The sequence below is a fragment of the Miscanthus floridulus genome, chromosome 13 (genome assembly GCF_019320115.1).
Source record: "Miscanthus floridulus cultivar M001 chromosome 13, ASM1932011v1, whole genome shotgun sequence".
NCBI classification, from domain to species: Eukaryota; Viridiplantae; Streptophyta; class Magnoliopsida; order Poales; family Poaceae; genus Miscanthus; species Miscanthus floridulus.
The window spans coordinates 75,313,702-75,340,948 of NC_089592.1; the positions used below are offsets into that span (position 1 = coordinate 75,313,702).

General features: G+C 47.7%; 1 protein-coding gene and 1 pseudogene across 1 annotated transcript; both read left to right on the forward strand.

Moving 5' to 3' along the window:
• The first annotated feature begins 3,590 nt into the window (after positions 1–3,590).
• LOC136500471 (uncharacterized) lies at positions 3,591–6,423 on the forward strand (annotated as a pseudogene).
• A 17,795-nt stretch (positions 6,424–24,218) lies between these two features.
• LOC136500047 (uncharacterized) lies at positions 24,219–24,827 on the forward strand. Its single transcript, XM_066495483.1, has one exon. It carries the CDS (start codon positions 24,219–24,221, stop codon positions 24,825–24,827), a length of 609 nt encoding a protein of 202 aa, XP_066351580.1.
• Positions 24,828–27,247: the final 2,420 nt, after the last annotated feature.

Here is a 27,247-nt window from a genome sequence, read left to right on the forward strand (position 1 = left end):
ATGAAAATGTTATGTGGCAACTTGTCAACTTGAGCACGGACTCCATTTATTTGCTTCATATTCATTTTAATACGTCGCGGCAGCACTTGTAGTTGTTTACAGCACCGACAGCAGCATCTACACGCACGTCGTCTCAGACTGCAAAAAGTTGGTTCCGATTAGACGGTATGACCAGTCTTGCGTAACAGAGCAAAGCGGCATGGCCTATAGTTCAGGGCTACGAAACTAGAGTCAGCAACGCAGTGCTATGTCAAGTCACGATAAACCGATAAGATGGGATATAGTATATGCCGCGGCATTGAAACTAGAGATAAAATCTAATAAGACAAGTACAACGACATAGAAGCGAGATACAAAGTTTGAAAAAGGTACATTGAACGGAGAACAGACCATCGTTACGGCAAGACAGACAAAAAGTGTTAGATTTAAAATTAGTTTATAAAAAGTGTTAGAAATAAAAAAAAATTCAGGCAGGACACGACGTGCGCGCGATATCTCTGGCTCGATGGCGATGGAGACGCATCCAAGGGTAGTCTATTTGTACGTACGTGCCGGCCGCACAGGTAGTCGTCGCCACGTACCTACACATCGTCACGTCGCTACTTGACGCCGCCGTCGGCCATATCGATCTCTCTGGTGGACGAACTTCGAACGCTACCGCAAGCTGGCCACCACCGCTGGAGATTGGACGACAGTCTGATGAAGGGACGCGCCGTGGGCCGGGGCGTGGCAATGTCGCGCTATGCATGGCGGCGCGGCAGCTCTTGTCACGTCAGCGGCCATGGCGCGTGGAAGTGCCACATCATCCTCCCGCCGCGCCATGGCAATAGGCGTGGCCAAAAGTGTTAGTTTTGGGAAAAAACAGTGTTGGATTTAAAATTAGTTTACAAAAAGTGTTAAAAATAAAAAAATCGGCATGGACCTCGTAGATGGCTGCCGGCTCCATGAGCGATCCTCATTTTCATTTCGGTTAGAGGGACATCCAAACAGCTTTTGGTATTGTGTTTGTTCTAGTTTCCACCTGGCCAATTCAGAAGACATCCAAATAACAGAAATTGAATCATAGTCCAATACCATTTCATCATGTAATTGAATCGGATATCCAATTCTATTGACCCAATTCAATGGCAACATCCAAATGGACCCTAAACAAATTTAGTCGTGGCTCATGCTGTCATGCAGTCAGTCATGTTTGAGAAACATTTTGGGAGAGAAATACAGCACGGTAGCTACAGATGGACCGGTGGCTGCCTGATGCCAATTTGTTTGGCTTGGCGTTGGTGACTGTGGTGAGTAGAGTAGCTGGTGACGACAACCTCTTGTCTGCTTCCGCTCTGCGTAGAATACCTGGCGCTGTCGCGCATCGGGAGCGTACGTCACGTCATTGTCTCATTGGGCGGTTTTGTACTTGGATGAACGAAAGGCCGCGCCGCGAGTCCGCGACGCATATCGGCATATGCATAGTTGACTCGGTTGGCACCACGTTCGCGAGTCCGTCCGTGCTCCGAACGTGGAAGTGGGGCGCGCGGCGCGGTGCCCTCCCGCTCACTCGCCTGGCCGGCCGCTAGCGGTCCGATCGGCGATCCAAGGGCCAGGCACGCGACAGCGACAAAGGCTGGGAATCCACGTGCGGTACGCGTAGGTATTCAGGCCGATTCTTCGCACGTAAGCAAACCGGCCGACCGATGATGGTTCGTGTCTGCGACGGGACACGCACTATCGGAGACGGCTTTTTTTTATCGAGTGTCTCTTACTTTACTGTGTGTTTTTTAATCAGATATTCGACAAAGAGGCTATTTACCGAGTACCAGAAAAAAAATGCTGAGCAAACAACTAGCACTCGGCAAAGAGGTAGTTTGCCGAGTGCCGAGCACTCGACAAACAATAACACTCGGCAAAGACCAGATTTACCGAGTGCCCGACACTCGACAAACCAGACACTCGGCAAACCAGAACACTCGGCAAAAGGCCGCCGCCGTTAACCCTTTGCCGAGTGTCTTCTCTTGACACTCGGCAAAGCGCTGATTTGTTGAGTGTCATTTTTTGACACTCGGTAAACCATTTTTTTTCACTTTTAATCTCAAAACTTTTTCTGCAGTCCTCATACAGTACCTGGTACTTCATGTTTCAATGTAGCACATTTCTCGGATTTTTTCTATATTTCTTTCATTTATTTTATTTAATTGAATTTTCTTGGATAATTCAAATTATAACCGCTAGTTATTCGAATAATTAAAAAAATAAATGGAAAATGATATTAATGTTATTTAGTATAATCTGAGGCCGTATCTAGGAACATACCACTAATTTCGAACATCTTATTCACGAAATATGACCACGAACTTACGGTCGAGTTGTTTTTAAATTTTATAAAAAGCAAACGAAGACCGAAAATCTTGAAACTTGTCGAGATGTCATGATATCATATGTGGAGGCTGTGATAAAAAATTGAGAAGGTTTCGCGCAAGTTGTCACGTACGATGCTCGCAAACCGCCCACGCCCACGCTGCCGGTGGAGGAGGAGAAAGAGAGGAGGAGGAAAGGAGGAGAGGAGGAAGAAGGAGGAAGAGAAATAGGAGGGAGGAGGGAGGAGAGGAGGAAGAAGAAGGAGAGGAGGAGGGCGCCCCGACCGCCGTTGCCACGTCCCCGGAGCTTTCCCATCCGTCGCCTTGTCAACCGGCGCCCTGGCCCCTTCACCACCGCCGCCCAATGACGCCAACTAGGTATGCCCTACCTTCGTCGTCATTGTAGTATTACTAGTAGTTGCGGTAGTAGTAGTGGTAGAGTAGCAGTGGTGGTAGTCGTAGGAGTCGTAGTAGTGGTTGTGACATTGTTATATATATGTGGTTGGATATAATCTTATGCTTGTCGGCCATCGTGCCGTTCATATATATGTGCATGTCGGCCATCGTGTCGTTGGTTTTCTTGTAAGTTTTGGAAACCTCACCGTGCAGGGGAGGTGCTGCCGAAATTTTGTATTGATAGTTTTATGTTTCTTTTTTTTGCAGAGAAGAGCCCGTCTAAGCGGAGCCGGAGTACCTCGACGACCCCGATCGCCTTCCTCTCCGCTACGGGTCTGCCTGCACCGCGTCGCCTCGCCACTGCACCGACCCACCACAGCCCCGCTAGCCTTACTCCACCGCCACCCTAGGTATAACCCCTCTTTCCGTATCATGGTCGTAGATCACGTAACCCAGTTAGGCGTCTCCCATTCGAAAGAGATACGGCTGGAAATATGTAGATATTTCCATATCTAAAACTATATCTGTTTTGAATTGTCCATGTTTTTTGGATAGCCCGTGGATGTGTAGGTGGGGTTAGTTTACATGGTCTGCTCCGATCCGAGACAGAGTTTCGGCATTATCTCCCTGTTGTTCTCTGGATACACACTCTCCCTGGTAGGACGTGTATTTGAAGAACAGCGGGGAGGTGCTGCCGAAATTCTATCTCGAATAGGAGTAGAGCATGGAAACAAACCTCATCTATGGATCCACAGGTGGGATTATGACCTATCCTCACCTATTAGATAGTAGGAACGTCGTGTAGATGCAATTGATGTTTATATTACTCGCCGCTATATATGTTAGAGCATGGAGGACCATGAGTGGATGTACACGGGCTGCGCAAGTCAGGGTCAGGTCACCAATGAATGGATCGACAAGACCAATGCTTTCTTGGAATGGACATTTGGCGTGGCTGCTAAAGGAGTGAGTAAAATTTGTTGTCCCTGCAGCAAATGTGCAAACAGGAAAAGACAAACGAAGAAGGTCATGGGAGAACATCTTTGGAAGAATGGATTTATGGCAGACTATACCCGGTGGGTCTACCATGGTGAAGCCGATCGTATGAGAGAGGAGGTGGTGAGACCATGCGTCGAGGATTATGATGCTGATGCTGGGGTAGTAGACATATTAAATGACTATCACGAGGCACAGTTCGCTGAAGGACGTACGGAGGAGGAGCCAGAGGCAACCGTAAAGGCGTTCTACGACATGTTTGCTGCGGCACAGAAACCCCTTCACGGCCAAACAAAGGTTCCTCAATTGGATGCCATTGGACACATAATGGTGTTAAAGTCCCAGTATAGCCTGAGTCGCGATGCCTTCGATGGTATGTTGACAGTTATTGACAGCCTGCTTCCGGAGGGTCACCTTCTGCCAAAGAGCATGCACGAGTCATAGAAACTTCTTTGTGCACTTAAGATATCGTATGAGCAGATACATGCTTGCCCGAAGGGGTGCGTCCTATTTAGGAAAGAATACGTGGAAGCAAACTACTGTCCAAAGTGTAAATCCTCTAGGTTCCTAGAGGTAGATTCTGATGATGGCCAGAAGAGGTAGCTTGACATTTCCATGACAATCCTATGGCACCTTCCATTCATACCGAGGATCCAATGGCTATACATGACCGAGGAATCCATGAAACAGATGACATGGCATAAAAATGGCAAACGATACAATCCTGATAGGATGGTACATGCATCTGATGGTGAAGCATGGACCCACTTTGATGGCATTCATCATGAGAAAGCTAAAGAGGCTCGTAATGTATGTGTTGTGTAGGCAATAGATAGGTTCAATCCTTATGGAATGATGGATGCCCCATACACATGTTGGCCCGTGTTTGTTATCCCCCTTAATCTCTCCCGGCGTATGCTTTCAACAACAGAACGTATTCTTGTCGTTGATAATTTCTGGACACCCGGGGAATAATATGGGTGTGTTCATGGAGCCTGTGATTGATGAATTGGTCCGTGCTTGGGAGGAAGGGGTATGGACATACGACCGAGCTACAAAGAAAAACTTCAAAATACATGTTTGGTACCACTACTCCCTACATGACTTTCTGGCGTATGGGATATTCTACGCCTGGTGTGTTCACGTGAAGTTCTCGTGCCTAGTATGAAAGGAAGGCATGAGGTTCATTTGGTTGCAGAAGGGTGGCAAGTATTCATCGTTCGACAAACATCGGCAATTCCTCCCTCTTGACCATGCATTCAGACGTGACATCAAGAACTTTACGAAAGGTGTCGTAGTGACAGACCCTGCACCACCGATAATGACTGGTGCTGTGATTCGTGAATAGATAGATGGTCTTGTGGTCAATCTAGAAGGTGGTTTTGTGGGATATGGTGAGCAATATATGTGGACTCATAAGTCGGGCTTGACTCGGCTCCCCTATTTTGATGACCTTCTCCTTTCACACAACATTGATGTAATACACACTGAAAAGAATATCACCGAGGCACTTTGGGCAACAATCATGGACATTCCTAACAAGTCAAAGGACAATGTTAAGGCTAGAGTGGATCTGGCAATGTTATGCGATAGACCAAACTAACATATGAAGCCTCCTAGTCATGGCAAGACATGGAGAAGGCCTCAGCGGATATGCAGAAACATGGGTACGCGAATTTATTTATTTATTCTAACGCTCAATTCTGCATGATTTCTAATCATCTTGCTATTTTTCTCGTAGTTGACGTCACATGGTGGCCAGCCTTGCTCCATCTTCAAGGCATTTGCTATGGCCCACAAGGGCAAGGCGACGTCCGATGTCGACTACAACCCAGAGGATGGGCCCGAGGCGTACAGCAATGTGACCATCCACAACCGCCTTAGTGAGTACACATCGTTGGTAAGGGAGGTCCATGGGCCAGAGTATGATCCAAGCACTGAGGACCTTGATGGAGAAGTCGTCATGAGGGTGGGAGGAGGCAAGAAGCATAGGCGGTCTGGATTGGCGACGGCGCAATTGACTCGTCCGCTACTCCTAGTCTCTCCCAAATTCGAGCAAGAAACACGAGCACGAGCCCGGCTATATGACCTCAGCAGGACACTTCACACCACCGGGTAGAGGCACTCGAGGTTATTCCTGGTTTATTCATCGTTCATTGGTTTTTTCATACCTTTCCTTTGCATTATTATAACATTGGGGTGAATATATTGTAGGCCCAGCTGGAACAAGAGAGGAGGATACAGGAGCAGATGCATGCGAAGATGGAGAGGGTGGAGGCCGAGCGGGAGGCCGAGCAGCGGAGGATGGCGGACATTCTTCAGTACATGCAAAGTCTTGGCGCTGCTACGGGTGTAGTTCCGCCACCTTCGCTATTCGCTCCACCTCCACCTCCTCACTATTCTACTCCTGTGAGTATAAATGTTTTAGTTTGTATGTTCATGCTTATGGTCAAACCTAGTGGAGTATGAAAGTTTTATTCATGTATGGTATATATTTATCTTGTCTCACACATGCAATCTCTTCTCCTTTGTGCAGAATCAATAGGCGGCATCGAACGATCCTCATGCTTCAGCAAATCCTTCATCAAATCAGTCTCATTGGCCATCTTGATGATGATACTTGTGGTTGTTAATGGTACTTCTATTTGCAATTGTGGTTGTAGATGATAGAGCACTTGGATTACTTGTGAACTTATTTGTGTTATATTGTGAGACATGTGACGTTTGTGATATATATGTGACATTTGTGATATATATGTGGTGTTGGTGATATATATGTGCTGTTGATGATATATATGTGATGTTGGTGATGTTTGTTATATATATATTCTGTTTGTTTGGATGGGATGTAAAAAACAAATAACAAAGGCTATTTTTAGTCACTTTGCCGAGTGCAATGGCCATGACACTCGGCAAAGTGGCTACCTGGGAACATGCTTTGTTGAGTGCAAAGGCCATTGCACTCGACAAAAATCATAGATTTGCCGAGTGCCACGTGCAAGGCACTCGGCAAAGGTCGCCTATTTACCGAGTGTCTTGCCGGTGGCACTCGGTACAGCGGCCACCTTTGCCGAGTGTCTGAGTCAACGGCGCTCGGCAAAGCGGCGACCTTTGCCGAGTGCTTGACCTTGACACTCGGCAAAGCTGCCATCATGGTGGCGCTCGCCGTCACATCGACTTTTCTTTGCCGAGTGTCAGATTAGCACTTGGCAAAGGCTTTGCCGAGTGCCCGATAAAGTGCACTCGGCAAAGAAGTCTTTGCCGATAAACTATTTACCGAGCACCCTTTGCCGAGTGTAACACTCGGCAAAGGCTTTGCCGAGTGTATATCAACCTTTGCCGAGTGCCTGAGGCACTCGGCAAAGAAGCTAAATCTGGTAGTGACGTGTGGCGCCTGCCGGAGTGGGAGTCAGGAGTGGCAACACGAGGACTCGAGGACGACTGGGCGAGGAGGCCGCCGTGGAAAGGCAGTCACGATCATCTTTCCGTAGCACGAGCAGCAGTAGCTGCCGTCGCCTCACTACTCTTCCCAATACGCGGTGGCCCGACCTGATCGGCCTGACTGCTCCTCTCCTTTGCCCTATCCTCCCCTTTCCTTTCTAATGAAAAGGGAAAAACACGTGGAAAAGAAAAGAAAAGAAACGCATGGCTGGTGGCCTGCTGCCTTCTGGCCTCAGCATGTGTCGTCCTCCACTTCCACTCTAGACTCCACCATTGGCGATGACGCGATGTGCCGTGCCGATCGACGGTTGCTGCTAGACCTGGCTGGACTCATGCCGACCAGTGTCACCGGCCGGCGAAGCCTCTCGTCGGGGCTCTCCTAGCCTGCTCGTGCTGGGTGCCTAGGTCAAGGCGGTACGCACAGTATGTTTCAGCCGGCGACAACTGACGGAGCGATCGACGATGCGCCGTCTCTTGTCTGGCTGTGAGTAAGATGCCGCGTGCGTCGTGTCGTGTCAGCGCCATGTCGGCGAGGGCGGAAAGAGGAGGCATCCCAGGGAGGAGAAAAATTTGCATTTAGTCCTTTCTAAAAACTTATTTTTATAAATAAACCCTCCATAAAATGTTTTCTGTTAATAGACCAAAGTTCGGCGTACAATAACTTTACACCAAGATACGTGGCTCAGCGCTCCATGATTTAATGCTAAATTTGCTACGTAAGCGCCAGCATGTCGGTCCGGCCGAGTCTCGGCGTTCAATCACGCCGAGAGCATCTACGTCGGCGTGCAATACATTAACGCCAAGCCGCCAAGGTGTTGCTGGTTCAGACTACGGTACAAGCTAATAGCCCAAGTAAATGTACTTGTGCATTCAATATCTTTTGAAGATCCATAAAAAAATAAATATAAATTCCTTTGACATAAGATCAATTTCATTAGAACCATAGTGTTACCCTCTATGGGACAAAAATACAAAAATGGATAAAATGTTTGTCAAGATTTTCTAGAGAATCAGACATGATTGACAGGATGTAATTTTAACGTGGCCTAATATGTTGTAACCGGTAGGTTTCTTCTCTTTGGAGTTTTGGTTAAGCACTGTGCTAGCTGGTTCTCCTTTGTATTTTTGGATTTTAAGAGCATCTTCAAGAGTTTCCAAAATCCACTCCCAATCTTGATTTTTTTAGCAAGATTGACAACGTGCTCTCCAACAACTCTTAATCTCAGTTTCCAATCTTTCCGCACTTGGAAAAATAGGCACGATCGCGCAGAAATATACGGACGTGTATCAATCGGCCAATCTAGAGGTGAAAGAATGTGGGAAAGAATAAGAAGTAGGACATGGTTTCTACGTGTTTCCTGTGAAATTAAACTGATTCCTATAAAATTGTTGGATGAATCTTGTGAAATTGCTGCATTTTGGAAATATATTTCTCTCCTCGCATCCTTGACGATGAGGACTTCCATGTGTGTATTCTTTTATTTTACTTGCTTCTATTGTGGCAAAACTGTCTAATCTAATGTCTCCCAGGAGTGCTTGTCTTCCATTAGACACATAAGCATCCAAAGGAGAACACTAAATTACTCGGTTCTGTTGGGCACACCCCGTGGGAGAACCCAAAAATCCATATTTTTGTCATCAGGATCACAAATGAGAGAATAAAGCTTACATCATTCTTAACCATTTCTTACATCACTTTTAATACAACATCAGAGTATAACATTTATTATTTAACAGCGGAATGTAATCACATTATCAGAGTTATGAATAATTTAATTTAATAGCGGAATATAAACATGTGATCAGAATTATAGCAGAAATAAATACCTATTCGTGAAAGGATGAAGCATTGATATATAAACTATGACAATAGATTATAATACTTTCATTCATAAAAACATTTAGTCAGAGTTATAAATAAAAACTACGACCGCAGCGTAAAGGAATCCTCGCTGAGCCCACCAGGAGGTATCCACAGACAAGGGTTAGCTCTAACATGCACCTGTCACCTGCAACAGGGGGAATAAAACCCTGAGTACTCAATTGTACTCAGCAAGACTTACCCGACAGGAGAAAAGAAAAGACTCCAAGGATATGCAAGACTATCTAACTTGTGGGTTTATTGCATTTGTAGGAAGCATTACTAAGCGTGCGTCCTTATATTCGATTTTTATTAATAGCCGCATTGGTTCATTTACTAGCCATTCTATGTAAGCACCTGTACTACTTTCAAGCAGGTGGTAAGCAATCAGAATTCCTTTTCTTTCCATCTTTCATCTTTCAGTTCTTATTATGGTGCTAGACACAAAACAAGCCATACCGAATCGCCCGACGATTCGCGAATCAATGCCCCAACTGGGTACCCCGAAAACACATGCCCCACTTGTACCTCGAGCACAAGCAGGACCAACCCATCACCCTCCTGTCCTAGGATCCTAGGTCCCCATCTAAACTAGGACTCCAAGCCCCCGCGCCCCTGAGTCCCAGACTTAGGGCGGTGCAAGGACCTGCTCCACCAAAAAGAAACCCTAACAGTTGGTCTGGAAAGAGCTGAAACCCACTACAAGAGAGCAACAAGCCTTCTAAGCGTCCATACACAAGTATGTGCTCGGGATAATAAATCTATGACTTGCCCACGATGCCTTATGCAACGACCGGTCCTTAACCGACACAGACAGGGAAATCAGTATAACCAAGCCATGCCCCGCGTCCATGGTGACATAACCTCTTACACCCACCAATACCCAAACCATATCTCTGCCCGATCACTATTTTTCCTTTCCACCATTTTTTATTTTCTAGTGATAATAATACAGTAACATATTTCCTATATCTCGCGAGTGACAGGCAATCACTCGACTTCTACCGGAGTCCTGTAGCATACAATTCTATATGATCCTATCATACTAGTAAGACTCATAGGATAAAGATATATATGCAAGTGGGTTTCATTCAACTCCTCAAAACTTAATGCACAAATATAATTTAAACTGCAGAAAAGTAGGGGTTATGCACCGGGGCCTGCCTGGGTAAGATATATAACCAAAAGTTAGTATTTGCATCTTCAGCTCATCCACCATCAATGGATAGAAAGCCCATTGCATCATCTCCTGGAGAGAATACCATTACACCATCTTCGGATTCTCAATCATCCTTCAATTGATCTGTTGATCCATCATCGTACATATATGATATGCAATGCGATGCAATGAAAGAAGTAATTAATCAACTACAACCGTGATTCGTACAATATGATTTACGCCTCTCAAGTTAATGAGCTAGTTCTAACGACAACCGTACTTATCTATGTATCAATATTGTCGAATAAGGTGTTATTTCTCAACAAATATTTTAGTTATACAAACACAAGTTGTTTCTTTATTTCATTCTATTGATTTAATCACTATTCAAAATAGGGCATCATTATCTATCTAGTAAACTAATTATTCCAGAGCTACAAAAATTACAGTGAATACCTAATATTGCTAGGAGCCTACTGTGAAAATTTTAGATCCAACACTATTACCAATTTATCACAACAATTCCTTTAAGTTTATATTTTTACAATATTAAGTACCTTAAATTAATTATATAGCTTCCAAGAATATTATCACACTATGTGATCAAAATATACTAACAGGTAGATCCTGATTTTAGAAACCTAATAAAATTAGTTCCCTGTTTTTTGGACCACTACACAGATTTATATTGATTTTACAAATTTGCCTTATGCGCGAATTTAGATTTTGCTTTAGAAAAATAAATGGGCCAGCGATCACCTACTTGGCCCAATGGGAGCGGCATACGGCCGGCCTAGGCCTAGGTCATAGGCCGGCCCAGCGGGGTAGGCGGTGGCCCAACATGGGGCGATCGACCCAGCAGCGCCAGTGGCCCAGGCGGCAATGCAGGCCAGCCCAGATGCGACACATTTGCAAAATAGCCCCAATACTTTCCTCAAATTAACGAAGCCCTTAATTACAAACCTATGAGTCTAGTCTTTTTGCAAAATGGACACCGTAAAACTCTCTATTTGCGTTTCCTCACCTTCTCACCTTCTCCTCTTCACAAAAACAGAGCACGAAGCAATCCACCGACCCGTGCATGGTTTGACGGCGGTGAGGGCAAGCTGGTCGGCCACACGGTAGGGCAGTGACCGACTGCACCCACGTCTAGCCCTAATTCGGTCCATAGTAGTTCGTGGTGGCCTAGCCATGGCAGCTGGCGGCTGCCAGCGGACACGGCAGGCGACAGCGGTGCTACAGCGATGTAGGGGACCCAGGAGGCGAGGTGCAAATGCCTAGGCACTGGCGGACCTGATGTGCACCCGGTTGGACGGTACCATGGAGGCGGAGCCCACGACGGCAGCAGCAGCGGGACGAGCCAGGCGGATGGCGCACAGGGCAACGGTGGCTCTAGGATGGCACGGGTGGTGGTGGCGTGGTCGAAGGTGGAGCAGCACGAGCAGACATGATGCACCGGCGGGTGGGTGCGGCATGGCAACTGGTGAGGGCAGCCTTGCTGATGCGGTCCAGCGTGGAATCATGGGTGGTACTCTAGGCTCGGGCGGTTGCGGCATGGGCGGCGGGAGCGGCCGTAGGTGCGAGCAGCGAACGACCACGCATATGGTGAGGAGGAGGAGCGCTCGTGAAGGGGGGAGAGACCGACGACGGCGGGCGCAGTCAAGGCGGCCGTAGTCCAGCGTTACGGTTCGACAGGAGGAGCAGCAGGTCTGCATGGGGCCAAGGCACGCGCGAGGAAGATGCAGGCCCAGCATGGAGAAGGAAGGAGCGGCGCGGGTCCTAGGCGGGTCACGGTAGCCAGGAGCGCTTCGAGCGAGGAGGACGGACGAACTGACGATGTGGCTCGGGCAATGGCGGTGATGGGGCTTCGGCTTTGGTGTGGCTCGGCAGCAGCGGATTGGCCATGACAGGGCACTATGAGGCAACATGGGGTAGGAAAACTGCAGGACCGGTGTAGCCATAGGGCACACGCAGCACGGCGGCATAGCACCAGCACTGACGCGCACCAGAAGAGGAGAAGGTCGAGCGAGAGAGCAAGCGAGTAGGAGCTGGGTCGCCTCCCTATGGCAGCATAAAAGAAAAGGGAGGAGGAAATGTCCTACACATGCCAGAGGACGGACAGAGACAAGGAAGGATGAAGCCAAGGCCGTAGCTGGTGGCGTGACATTCGCACGATGCGGCATGAGTCTCGACACGGCCAGCAGAGAAAGAAGAAGAAAGGAGGAAACAACGGAAAGTTTGGCCGAGTCTGACAGAAACAATAAGGCAGGCAGCAAGGACAAGCAGAGGTAGACTATAGCTCGGCCTCGGCGTACATGGAAGGAAGGAGAAAAAGGGAGGGAGAGAGGGATAGGTCTGGCATGGCTTGGCCTCGTCATAGGTGCGATGCGACTACGAAAAAGACCACACAACACATGCACCGACAGACAGTAGAGAGAGGCAAGGCAAGGATGAGACCGCGCAAGGTAGGCAAAGAGACCAGACAAGAGGCATTTGAAAAAGCAGGCGCACGAGATAGGGCGGGGAAGAGAAAAAGGACCTATTGCATGCTTGAATGCTCGGTGCGACTGCCGTTCACATAAAAATATCGGATGCGATAACTCATACTCATACCACGCCATGGAACAAAATATGAAAGCGTTATGTAATTCTTTTGCACAAAACAAATCACCACAAGAACATTTTAAAATATAATTCCAAATTTTTACCGCTGACGCGAAAAGCTAGTTTTTAAAATTTTAAAATCTAAGAAAAATTGTTTTGAAAAATTTTCATAGGCCTAAATCATGGTGCAAAACAAGATCGTAACACCAGGGGTGTTACAATCAACCCCCCTAAAAAATCTCATCTCGAGATTCGAAGGTAGAACCCAAAAAGGGGAAAACGCAATTACATTTTGTAGATCTGGGATTACATGAAAGATTACACGACTTCGAATACTAACCACATGGGGATCTAGGGATACATGGTTAAGAGCAACCTGGTAGAACCAAGACTTAATCAGAAGTCGAGATAGACGAGGGCAATGGAGAAACAACAAGATAATGATTATCCAAAACATGGCGTAGCACCAACAGATCCAGAAACAGTCGACTGAGAAGTAAAACATCGTGAATCCTCAGATTGACTACCCTAAGGGAACTTGAACTTCTTCGATGAACCAGATCCTTTCTTCTCCTCAGATTACACCATCACCTCAGGCTGACGAACCAAGCTTTACGATGGCAACTGGATTTTGTAACTCTGCCTCGAATGCGAGGGAATGGGAAGAAGAAGAAGAAGAAGAAGAGCAAGGACCAAGGGGATCTTATAGTGGCGAATGGAGGTGGAGCGCAACACTAGAAGTGGAGGCAACATGGATAGGGTACACAGACGGGTCATGCTATGGAGACAAGGTTGGACATCGTGTGCTTCCTGCACAAGTGAATGGAAGGGAAATAAAGGAGGGGAGATAAGAGGGTGCGCTCGACGAGTGAGGCGTGCAGGCGGTCGTGTCCCCAAAAGAAGAAAGAAAGGAGAGGGAAAAGGGGGGGTCTAGTATGAGGGATAAGGCGTGAGAGTCATGAGCCGACCGGGTGCTGGGAAAAGGAGAAACACACAATGCACAAAGACGACGAGTGCGACACGATGTCGCGTCCATGTGAAAACAGGGTGCTAAATGCCCGATACAAATAGCGTTCGCAAGGCACGCAGCGAAATGACCTAGCATGCGTAGCACGGTCAACTAAACACAGGGCTTAGGACATGACATCTACTCAGGCTTTTACAATCACTCCCGACTATCCACGACTAACTTTTCTTACTATTCGCCTTTCCTTTCCTTGTCCACATCCGTCTTTCCTATAGACTAAGACCATGTCATATGTTCTTCCTCCAAAACCACCTCCTCTTGCTTTTCTTACCTTGAGAGAACACTATGTCATCAACCTATTGTGGATTTCCCATTTGAACACCTAAACAATTTCCAAGGAAATTATTTGTAGCAAAAGTGGTATGGTGGTGTAACTTGGTAAAGGTACTTGGTTAACAACCTCGATACCAGCACGTGCCGAGCAGCGTCACATGTGGCAGTTGTTCCACAGGGAGCCCTCAGTTTCATCATGGCACCATAAGCTATTAACCAGGCAACTACTACCAAGTTACATCCCATGAAGGCGGTGGGGTCATAGACCACAGAATAAGAGGAGTATTGCAAGGGAAGATTCAAACAAGGGTTCCTTTAGCAACAAGGAACAAGGAATTCAAATCCAAAGTGGATTTGATTTAAAGAGATTCAAGTGTTTCGCTAGGACATCCACAATTAGTTGATATAGTGTCCTATGTTATCCAATCACGGTAGATTTGCTGATATCTAGATGGTAACTTCTCTTGTAACTCACTTAACATCGCCCTTGAAAACTTGGAGCACGTCTAATGAGTCTTAAAGTAGATGGACACAATAAACACAGTGAAATAACACAATGCATATTCCAACAGTCTTATATAGGTACATCGTACAGGCATTCATACTCCCATCCATGACACAGCATTAACCTTCCCTACGTCGGACGATCTCAACAACTACGGACGACAACAACGGCAAGAGTACAATACCAAAGGACAACAATGACAAGCACTACTACTACAGGTATAGCATCCTAGGCAACTAATCTACTTGGGACCATGCATCTTCCTTCTTGGGCTCAATGGATTCTTCTTCCGCATTGGCTATGGATTTGCATCTTCTCATGGCAAAGGCTGAGTGAGAGGAACCAAGGGTTCTGCTTCTAACACTTCCAAAGGTGGAGGTGCTAGCAGTTTTGCATTGCCGGTTCTCCTTCTTTTAGGTGGGTGGATAGGGATCCCCTCCAAGATAGGGGCATCCTGCCTTTCATCAACCAACGTCCTCCGCTTGGCCCTAGTGAACAGATAGACCTCACCTAGCTGATGGATATGCCAATCTTTAGCCTCCTTCAGGGCTTTCGACATGGTAGTCTCCTATCTCTCAGCAGCTGTAGCACTGGCATGTGCTTTGGCGAACTACACCTAGAGCATCTGGTTGAAGATCTCGGCTTCCTCAATGCATCGAAGGCACGCCCTTAGCTCCAAGGCTTGACAATCATACTGCTCATCTAGAGCAAGCAGGTACATGGTCAACTGCACCACGGTAGGACTGTCCTCTTGCACATCCTGCCCTTGTAAAGCTTCCATGCGAGCCCTCCATGCCCGCTGATTCCTATCCAAAGGTGGAAAGAACCGCATGGGAGTACGGGTAATAGGCTCTTCATAGATCTAGCATAGGTACCATAAGGCTTTGCAGGCCATAACCTGGTAGGTGTCGGTGAAGCTAAACTCAGTTACGGTCACACTCCAGGCTTCGGTGAGGTTGGGGAACTCTTCACTCTACCCGATGTAGATGGTAACCTCACACCAGTCAGTGCCATGCTCCTCATACTCATGACCCTCATACTTAGGATGATCTTTGACTCCAAGCTTTTGCAGGGTGGCATGCAGAATTTTAGGAAAACCCTCAATGTTCAGGCAATAACTACTAACCCAGGCTCCCGCCATCTCTGGCGATGGTGGTGAGGAAGCTTGAGCGAAAAGCTAGCTCAAAGGAAAAGCTAAGTGAGCTAAAGTGCACCGAGTGGTGGTACCAAGGGCTAAGCCAGGCTCTGCTTATAAAGGTAGAGCGTTTAGTGGTCCTGGCATGGCCCACCAGGGTTCCCACGTGGGATCACTACGACGAATCGACCAAATTCTACGCGTTCGAGGTGAGCGACGTGCGATGTCATTACTGACTAGTACGACTATAGGTCAAGGGTCCAACAAGAGTGTAGAAAAGAGGTACGGGGAGACATGGGTCACAACAGGCGTGAACCATGGGTGAACATGGAGCACGAAGCCACAGTGCATACCTAACTCTAGAACAGGAACGAGGTAGTCGTGCACAAAACAACACGTGTGACAACTATGGATGGCGTATTTGCAAGTAATACGAGTACTACAATACACAAGTAGGATATGCATAAATGCACGTCCTATATGTCCTTTCATTGTTGCCAACATATAGGGCAACCGTTCTCAAATTTTTGGCACATCGTTCTCTCCCTGTAGCTAGTCGATACTATCGGACTATGCTCGAGTCAGTGTACCTGCAGAAAAAATTGATTAAGCCTACTTAAGTTAGCAGAGTGCCATCTATCCTGGATACATAACCATAGTAATAGGACTACTTATATAACTTCGCATAAAACGTCCTAACTTTTTGCAAAAATAGGTTGTCAAATTTTTGCTTAGAAAAGGTTTTTAAAACTTTATTTCCTTATTTGCGCTCTGATACCATCTGTGGCAGAACCGCCTAATCTAATGCCTCCTAGAAGTGCTTGTCTTCCATTAGACACTAAGCACCTAAAGGAGAACACTAAATTACTCGGTTTCGTCGGGCACACCCCATGGGAGAACCCAAAAATCCACATTTTTGCCATCAAGATCACAAATGAGAGAATAAAGCTTACATCATTCTTAACCATTTCTTACATCACTTTTAATACAACATCAGAGTATAACATTTATTATTTAACAATAGAATGTAATCATATTATTAGAGTTATGAATAATTTAATTTAACAGCGGAATATAAACATGTGATCAGAATTATAGCGGAAATGAATACCTATTCATGAAAGGATGAAGCATTGATATATAAACTATGACAATAGATTATAATACTTTCATTCATAAAAACATTTAGTCAGAGTTATAAATAAAAACTATGATCACAGCGTAAAAGAATCCTCGCTGAGCCCACGAGGAAGTATCCACAGACAAGGGTTAGCTCTAGCATCCACCTATCACCTGCAACAGGGAGAATAAAACCCTGAGTACCTAATTGTACTCAGCAAGACTTACCCGATAGGAGGAAAGAAAAGACTCTAAGGATATGTAAGGCTATCTAGCTTGTGGGTTTATTGCATTTGCAGGAAGCATTACTAAGCGTGCGTCCTTATATTCGATTTTTATTAATAGCCACATTGGTTCATTAACTGACCATTCTATGTAAGCACCTATACAACTTTCAAGCAAGTGGTAAGCAATCAGAATTCCTTTTCTTTCCATCTTTCATCTTTTAGTTCTTACTATGGTGCTACACACGAAACAAGTCATACCGGATCGCCCGGCGATTCACGAATCAATGCCCCCAGCTGGGTACCCCGAAAACACACGCCCCGCTTGTACTCTGGGCACAAGCAGGACTAACCCATCACCCTCCTATCCTAGGGTCCTAGGTCCCCGTCTAAACTAGGACTCCAAGCCCACGCCCTTGAGTCCCGGACTCAGTGCGGTGTAAGGACCTCCTCCACCAAAAAGAAACCCTGATAGTCGGTCCGAAAAGAGCCAAAACCCACAATAAGAGAGCAACAAGCCTTCCAAGCGCCCATACACAAGTATGTGCTCGGGATAATAAATCTGTGACTTGCCCACGATGCCTTATGCAACGACCGGTCCTTAACCGACATAGACAGGGAAAGAAGTGTAACCAAGCCATGCCCCGCGTCCATGGCAACACAACCTCTTACACCCACCAATACCCAAACCATATCCCTACCCGGTCACCATTTTCCTTTCCACCATTTTTATATTTTCTAGTTATAATAATATAGTAATATATTTCCTATATCTCGTGAGTGACAGGTAATCACTCGACTTCTACCAGAGTCCTGTTGCATAGCATTCTACACAATCCTATCATACTAGTAAGACTCATAGGATAAAGATATATATGCAAGTGGGTTTCATTCAACTCCTTAAAACTTAATGCACAAATATAATTTAAACCGCAGAAAAGTAGGGGTTATGCACCGGGGCTTGCCTGGGTAAGATATATAACCAAAAGTTAGTATTTGCATCTTCAGCTCATCCACCATCAATGGATAGAAAGCCCATTGCATCATCTCCTAGAGAGAATACCATTACACCATCTTTGGATTCCTAATCATCCTTCAACTGATCCATTGATCCATCATCATACCTATATGATATGCAATGCGATGCAATGAAAGAAGTAATTAATCAACTACAACTGTGATTCGTACAATATGATTTATGCCTCTCAAGTTAATGAGCTAGTTCTAACGATAACCGTACTTATCTATGTATCCATATTGTCGAATAAGGTGTTATTTCTCAACAAATATTTTAGTTATACAAACTCAAGTTGTTTCTTTATTTCATTCTATCGATTTAATCATTTTTCGAAATAGGGCATCATTATCTATCTAGTAAACTAATTATTCTGGAGCTACAAAAATTACAGTGAGTACCTAATATTGCTAGGAGCCTACTGTAAAAATTTTAGATCCAACACTATTACCAATTTATCACAACAATTCCTTCAAGTTTATATTTTTACAATATTAAGTACCTCAAATTAATTATATAGCTTCCAAGAATATTATCACACTATATGAACAAAATATACTAATAGGTAGATCCTAATTTTAGAAACCTAATAAAATTAGTTTCCTAATTTTTGGACCACTACACAGATTTATATTGATTTTACAAATTTGCCTTATACGCCAATTTAGAATTTGCTTTAGAAAAATAAATGGGCCAGTGATCACCTACTCTGCCTAGCGGGAGCGGCATACGGCCGGCCCAGGCGTAGGCCATAGGTCGGCCTAGTGGGGCAGGTGGTGGCCTAATGCGGGGCGACCGGCCCAGCAGCGCCAGTGGCCCAAGCAGCAACGTAGGCCAGCCTAGGTGTGGCACATTTGCAAAACAACCCCTGTACTTTCCTCAAATTAACGAAGCCCTTAATTGCAAACCTATGAGTCTAGCATTTTTGCGAAATGGACACCATAAAACTCTCTATTTGCGTTTCCTCACCTTCTCCTCTTCACAAAAATAGAGCATGAAGCAATCCACCAGCCCGTGCAAGCTTCGACGGCGGTGAGGGCGAGCTGGCCAGTCGCATGGTAGGGCGATGACCGACTGCACCCATGTCTTGCCCTAATCTGGTGCACAGTAGTCCGTGGTGGCCTAGCCACGGCAGCTGCCGGCTGCTGGCGAACACGGCTGGTGGCAGTGACGCTGCGGTGATGGAGGGGGCTGGGGAGGCGAGGTGCAAACGCCTAGGCACTTGAGGACCTGATGCGCACCTAGCTAGACAGTACCATGGAGGCAGAGCTCCAGGACGGCACGGGTGGTGGTGGCACGATCGAAGGTAGAGCAGCGTGGGCAGACATGGTGCACCGATGGGTGGGTGTGGCACAGCAACTGGCAAGGGTAGCCTTGCTAATGCAGTCCAACGTAGGACCACGGGCGGTACTCTAGGCTTGGGCGGTTGTAGATCGGGCGACGAGAGCGACCGCTGGTGCGAGCAGTGAACGACCACACACATGGTGAGGAGGAGCAGCGCTCGTGTAGGGGGGAGAGAACGACGATGATGGGCGCAGTCTAGGCGGCCATGGTCCAGCGTTGCGGTTCAGTAGGAGGAGCAGCAGATCTACATGGGGTCAGAGCATGCACGGGGAAGATGTAGGCCTAGCGTGGAGAAGGAAGGAGCAGTGCGGGTCCCAGGCAGGGCACAACAGCCAGCTGCACTGTGAGTGAGGAGGATGGATGAACCAATGACGTGGCTCAGGCAACGGCGGTGATGGGGCTTTAGCTTTGGTGCTGCTCGGCGGCAGCAGACCAGCCACGGTAGGGCGCTGCGAGGCAACACAGGGTAGGAAAACTGTAGGACCGGCATAGCCATGGGGCATGTGCAGCACGGCGGCACTGCACCGGCACTAACACGCACAAGCAGAGGAGAAGGCCGAGCGAGAGAGCAAGCGAGTAGGAGCTAGGTCGCCTCCCTACGACAGCAGGAAAGAAAAGGGAGGAGGAAACATCCTACGCATGCTAGAGGATAGACGGAGACAACGGAGGACGAGGCCAAGGCCGTAGCAGGTGGCATGACGTTCGCATGATGCGGCATGAGTCTCAACATGGCCAGCAAAGAAAGAAGAAGAAAGGAGGAAACAATGGAAAGTTTGGCCAAGTCCGACAGAAACAACAAGGTAGGCAGTAAGGACAAGCAGAGGTAGACTATAGCTCGGCCTCAGCGTACACGGAAGCTAGGAGAAAAAGGGAGGGAGAGAGGGACAGGTCTGGCATGGCTTGGCCTCATCATAGGCGCAACGTGACTGTGGAAAAGACCGCACAACACAAGCACCGATTGACAGCAGAAAGAGGCAAGGCAAGGATGAGACCGCGCAAGGTAGGTAAAGAGACCAGACAAGAGGCATTTGAAAAAGCAAGCGCGTGAGATAGAGCGGGGAAAAGAAAAAAGACCTGCTGCATGCTTGAATGCTCGGTGCGACTGCTGTTCACATAAAAATATCAGATGTTATAGCTCATACTCGTATCATGCCATGGAACAAAATATTAAAGCATTATGTAATTCTTTTGCACAAAACAAATCGCCACAACAACATTTTAAAATATAATTCTCGATTTTTACCGTTGACGTGAAAAGTTGGTTTTTAAAATTTTAAAATCCGACAAAAATTGTTTCGAAAATTTTTCTTAGGCCTAAATCGCGGTGCTAAACAAGATCATAACACCAAGGGTGTTACATCTATTTTGCACCAATAAAAAAATGACTTGCCAAGTGTTGAGTATCGATATTAGGGATACCTAGAAGAAGAAGGCTAATGGCCACGAACAACTTACTCGCCCGACCATGAGGGCGTGGGCCCCATCTCGTCCAACCCTAAGGGTGCGAACTCTATCTCATCCGACCCCAAGGGCATGGGCTCCATCTCATCCGACCCTGAGGGCACGGGCTCCATCTCGTCTGACCTTGAAGGCGTGGGCTCTATCTTGTCTGACCCCTCGAGGGGGAGCTCACCTCACTCAACCCCTCAAGGGGGGATTCCACCTCGCCCGACCCTAAGGGAATAGATTCAGTCTTGGGTGGGAGCATAGGCCCCATAGGGACCTGCACTGTCTCCAACAACTACGAGTATAAGAGTACAGACCCGAGGTGAAACTTCTGACACCAGAAAGGGAGTAGGCACGTCTTAACGTGACCCATGGCCACAATGAGCCATACTTGGGAGCTCACGTCGCTGACAACATCGAGTAGGCCAACACTATGCTACCTAACCCCCATATGACTTCCGTTAGGGTACTTGTTGACCATGCTGCCACCGGGATGGAATGGGCCGCCACAACCTGCTGACGACGCCCGCGTGTAGCGCCAATGGCGAATAGGGTCATGACATGGAGCCATACCCATCATCTTCTATAGGACCAATGGGACCCATGGAGGGGGGATGAAGGATGATGCGAGCTCTCTTTCTCTCTCTCTCTCTCTTTCTCTCATGTAACATGCGTCTTCCCCTTCACCTATAAAAGGGAAAGCAGGATGCCCCACAAGAGGGATAGAGTTTAACTAGACTCAACTCCATTTGATCCTTCCATCAGAGACTTGGGACCTTCTCTCTCTCTTGCCCATTTGTAACCCCTACTATAAACAATACCAATAACATGAGCAACCTCAAACTAGATGTAGCGACATTCCGCCCGAACCAGTATAAACCCTTGTTTCCTTGGAGCACACCATCCGGGCTAGATGCGCAAACATAAATTTACTAGCCAGCAGTTCAAAACACTAATAGTTGGCGCACTAGGTAGGGGCCTTTTGTGTGTCTTGTCATCCACAATAGGCCATGGATGGCAAGCCACGGTGTTAGCTAGGTCTCGGGCGCGCACATGCGCTTCGGGAGCCTAGATTTCTTCATCACCATGGAGGGAGAGCTGGTGCGGGCTCCCACCCACATCCAACTTCTAGGCTCCACCAACCTCGACACAACCATCGTGGCCCTCAAATAGCTATAGCTACACACCCTGGAGGACCGTGCATCCAGGAGCGACTAGCTCCTCGGCTTCAATTACGGGAGCCTAGAGCACCAGCTCGACGCCTTCCTAGGACCCCAAACTTCTCAAGAGGACCTGCGCTACCTCACCTTCTCGTTCGCTAACATCATGACACACCTTAACAGAGGGGAACTGCTCTCCCTAGAATACCTCACCCAGAGCACCCTGACAGCATTCCTGTTCGGTCTATGCAATGCTGCAAGGACCATTGGTCACCTCGCGGCGCAATGCATGCACCCGTCGCCCATGGACGATGAATTCATGGGTATGATGGACTATGTCGTTGAATCTTTCCATGACCTTCTCAAGGGAGATTCAGAGACAATCTCCAACTTTGACTCCAGTAGGGGAAGCCATCACCCCTCGCGAGAATGCTTCATGGCAGGCACCCCCGAGGGGTGCATCAAAAGCATTCGCAAGGGACGGCTACTCCTATGAATGACCCCGATAATGATGTTGAGGGAGATGCAGGGGCCCCACTTCACCTGTGGGTAGAGAAGCTAAGGGCACAACATAAGGATATCGAGGATGCGTGACTCTAGCTATAGTAGAAGAATGTGGAGCTCAAGCGTGAGATCGAACACCATAGAGACGGTAGCCGTGCATGTGCCATCACCCGTGACATAAACTGGAGGATCATCGAGGATGATAGAGGCCTCCCACACTTTGCATGGGCAAGCCAAAACATAGCTATCATGGTGGCCTTGCTCTGAGGGCTCCTAGAGCCCACGACACCCAAAGACCATTGGGCCCATCAGAAGATCTGCACGCTGCTTGAGCACATGGTGGTGCAGCAGGCGGAAAGCACGTTGTCTCAGCGATGTGAGCTTGATGCCAGTTAGCGCATGTCTTTAGGACGACATGGCTATGATGTATCCATCCACCAGGCACCATGTAATGGCGGGGGTCTTACCATGGTCCCGATGCATGAGCGTCTCAGCCCCAACCGTGATGCACGTAACACCATAGACAACCATAGGCATGGACAGGGGGACAAGAGAGACGAGCCTAGCCATGGCTACCACCCTCGTCGCGGTGGACACTACGACAGCGGCGAGGACTAGAGCCTGAGCCTCGATCTGTGGGGCCCCATGCTATCGACCGGCACATCCTCAACGTGCCTTTCCCACCACGGTATCAACCACCGACCAACATCCTGAAATACTCTAGGGAAATAAACCCTAGCCTGTGGCTCGAGGATTACCAGCTTGCTTGTCAAGCCGCTGATGTGGATAGTGATTACTTCATTATCCACAACCTCCCCTTGTTCCTAGCGAATTCGGCACGAACATGGTTGGAGCATCTTCCACCAACCTGAATTCAAAGTTGGGCGAACCTGAAGGAGATCTTTGTGGAAAACTTCTAGGGCACCTACATGTGCCCTGAGAACCTCTAGGATCTGAAGAATTATCGACAGAAGGCCAGGAAAATCTTTGTGAGTACATCCGATGCTTCTCTAGTCTGGGACCACCTACGAGTCCCTAGTCCACAAGCTAGGACACAAGGGACCTTAGACCACTAAGGAGCTCCTTGACAATGTGACCAACCATGCCTCAGGTGAGGAGGCAGTCAGAGCAATTTTTGACAACCCCAAGGGCAAAGCGAAGTGGGACGAGGACACCGATGAGGGCACCTCTAACCGCCCAAACAAGAAGAAGAATAAGCAGTGACACAAGGGCTCACTCATGCTTGTTGCCGAGCAGAAAGGTGGCCAGGGGCCCATCGAGGGTGCTCCCAACCACTTTGAGAAGCTACTCGAAGTGTTGTGCTCGAACACACCTTCCCCGTCAAGCACTTGTACAAGGACTGCGCGCTCATGAAGCATTTCCTATCTGGTGGCTCCAAAAAGGGGGACCAGGGGAAGAAGCCTGAGCTGGCAGCAGATGATGTCAAGGGGAAGGATGGTAGCTTCCTGACACCAAATGGCTACCTCATGATCTATGGTGGGGTGGTGGCTTACGACTCCAAGCACCGTCAAAAGCTCGCACGTCATGAGGTCTATGCGGCCAAGCCCGCCATGCCATCTTCACTACAGTGGTCAGAGTCTGCCATCACCTTTGACCGATTCGACCACCTAGAGAGCATCCTATAGCTAGGATGGTACCTACTAATGGGCGACCTAATCATTGGCACAAAGCGGCTCACCAAGTTGCTGATGGATGGAGGCAGCGACCTCAACATCATGTATGCCGAGACGCTTGATGCCATGGACATGGACTGGTCGTGTGTCCGACCGACCGAGGTGCCTTTCCATGGCATTGTGCCAGTTCAACAAGCCATACCACTTAGGCAGATCGACCTACCCATCACCTTCAGGGATCCGGTCAACTATAGGATGGAGACCCTCATATTTGAGGTGGTTGGGTTCCACGAAACCTACCACGTCATCCTAGGACGACCGTGCTACATGAAGTTCATGGCCGTCCCCAACTACACTTACCTGAAGCTCAAGATGCCAGGCCCACATGGGGTCATCACCATTGGCACCTCCTTCCAACGTGCTTATGAGTGCGAGGTTGAGTGTTGTGAGCACGCCTCCATGATTATCACCTCTGAGGAGCTCATTGTTACCAAGGAGGGGACCGCCGAGGAAGCATCTGACTCCAAGCAGTTGGCCAAATCTTTTGAGCCCATGGAGGGCATCAAGGAGGTCCTCATAGACCCCAGCAACTCTGAGGACAAAGTGGTGTGCATCAGACCCATGCTTTCCTCCAAATAGGAAAGTGTGCTCATCGACTTCCTCTGCTCCAATAAAGATATCTTCGCATGGAAACCCTCAAACATACTAGGCATTTCGAGGGAAGTTGCTGAGCACGCCTTGAGGATTAGGCTAGGCTCCAAGCTAATGAAATAATGCCTATGTTGCTTAGACAAGGAGAAGCACAGGGCCATTGGCGAGGAGATCATGAAGCTTTTGGCGGCCGGATTCATCAAGGAAGTGTATCATCTTGAGTGGTTAGCCAATCCCGTCCTCGTACGAGAAAAGAATAGGAAATGGAGAATGTGTGTTGACTATATGAGTCTCAACAAGGCATGTCCAAAGGATCCATTTCCTTTGCCACATACAGATTAAGTAGTCGACTTGACCTCAAGGTGTGAAACCCTCTGCTTTCTTGATGCGTACATTGGGTACCATCAGATCACGATGAAAGAATCCGATCATCTTGTGACTTCTTTCATCACCCCATTTGGATCATTCTGCTATGTCACGATGTTGTTTGGTCTAAAAATATAGGGGCTACATACCAGCATTGTATGCTCAAGTGTTTTAGGGACATCATCGGGCGAACCATTGAGGCTTATGTAGATGACATCGTGGTCAAGACCAAATAGGCTAACTAGCTTGTACCAGTCCTAGAGCAAACCTTTGTGAAACTCCGAGCAAACAACATCAAACTCAACCCTGAGAAATGTGTTTTTGGGGTCCCGAGGGGTATGCTGCTTGCGTTCATCATCTCCTAGAGTAGCATCGAAGCCAACCCGAAGAAGATTTCAGCCATCATGGAGATGGGCCTGATTTAGAATCTAAAGGGAGTACAGCGAGTTTTGGGGTATCTCGCCACACTCAGCCATTTTATCTCATGCCTTGGCGATTGAGGCCTCCTCTTATACCTACTTCTGAAGGAAACTGACCAATTTGCATGGATGCTCGAGGCTCAGGAGACACTTAACAAGGGCAAGGAAGTCCTGATGAGAGCCCCGATTCTAGTCCCGCCGACCGATGGGGAACCACTTCTGCTTTATATTGTGGTCATCACGTAAGTGGTCAGCGTCACCCTAGTGGTAGAATGGGAAGAAGAGGGACATGTCCTCAAGGTGTTGCATCCCGTATACTTCATTAGTGAAGTCTTATCCAATTCCAAGACTCGCTACCCCCAAATCTAGAAGCTCTTGTACGCCGTCCTGATCGCCAAGAGGAAGCTGCGTCACTACTTCGAGTCACACTCAATGATGGTCATGACATCATTCCCTTTTGGTGAGGTCATCCAAAACCAAGATGCCACAGGGAGAATCGTGAAGTGGGCACTTGAGCTGATGGGTCGGGGCATTTCATATGCCCCTCGAATGGCCATCAAGTCCTAGGTGCTGGACAATTTTGTTGTAGAATGGACCGAGATCCAAATGCCATCAACAGCCATCGATCAAGAGTAATGAATGATGTACTTCGATGGATCGTTGATGAAGAAAGGCACCAGTGTGGAGCTAGTCTTTGTTTCACCCCTTGGAGTGCGCATGAGGTACATAGTTTGCATTCACTTCTCTACCTCCAACAATGTGGCCGAATATGAGGCACTCATCAATGGCCTATGCATCATAGTTGAGTTAGGCATCCGACGGCTTGACATCTAGGGTGACTCACAGCTAGTCATCGATCAAGTCATGAAGGAGTCAAGCTGCCATAGCACCAAGATGGCTGCATATTGCCAAGAAGTCCACCAGCTAGAGAACAAGTTTGATGGCCTTGAACTCAACCACATCCCGAGATGACTCAACGAGGTGGCCAACACGCTAGCAAAAATGGCATCTAGCTAAGAGCCGGTCCCAACTAGCATCATCGCTAGCGATCAGTACAAACCCTCGGTCCGCTATGAGGAGCTGGAATAGACCGGTGATGGGCCACCTACCCTAGGATCGAAGGCTGACCGACCATTGGCTCCTTCCAACCTCAAAGTCATGGACCTTGACGAAGACCTAGTGACAAATCCTGACCCTCTAACTGACTGGGGACACCTTATCTTGATTACCTCCTCCGTGACGTGCTCTCGACTAACAAAATGGAGGCTCGATGGCTCGCACGTTGCGCCATATCCTTTGTCATTATTGAGGGGGAACTCTATAAGCGAAGCTATACCAAGATCCTATAGCGCTGCATCCCCATCAAACAAGGGAAGCTACTACTAAGAGATATCCATGGCGGGGTCTATGGACATCATGTCGCACCTAGGACCCTAGTCGTGAACGTGTTCTGATAGGGCTTCTACTGGCCAACCGTGGTGGCTGACACTGAGCAGACCATGCATACTTGCGAAGGATGTCAGTACTATGCTCGTCAAACCCGCCTACTGGCCTAGGCGCTCCAGATGATCCTCATCACGTGGTTGTTCATGGTCTAGGGGCTTGATCTGGTCGGACCCCTCA

What these genes read in the sequence shown, in the direction of transcription:
- LOC136500047 (XM_066495483.1), top strand. Translation starts at nt 24,219, where the DNA reads ATGGGCGACCTAATCATTGGCACAAAGCGGCTCACCAAGTTGCTGATG.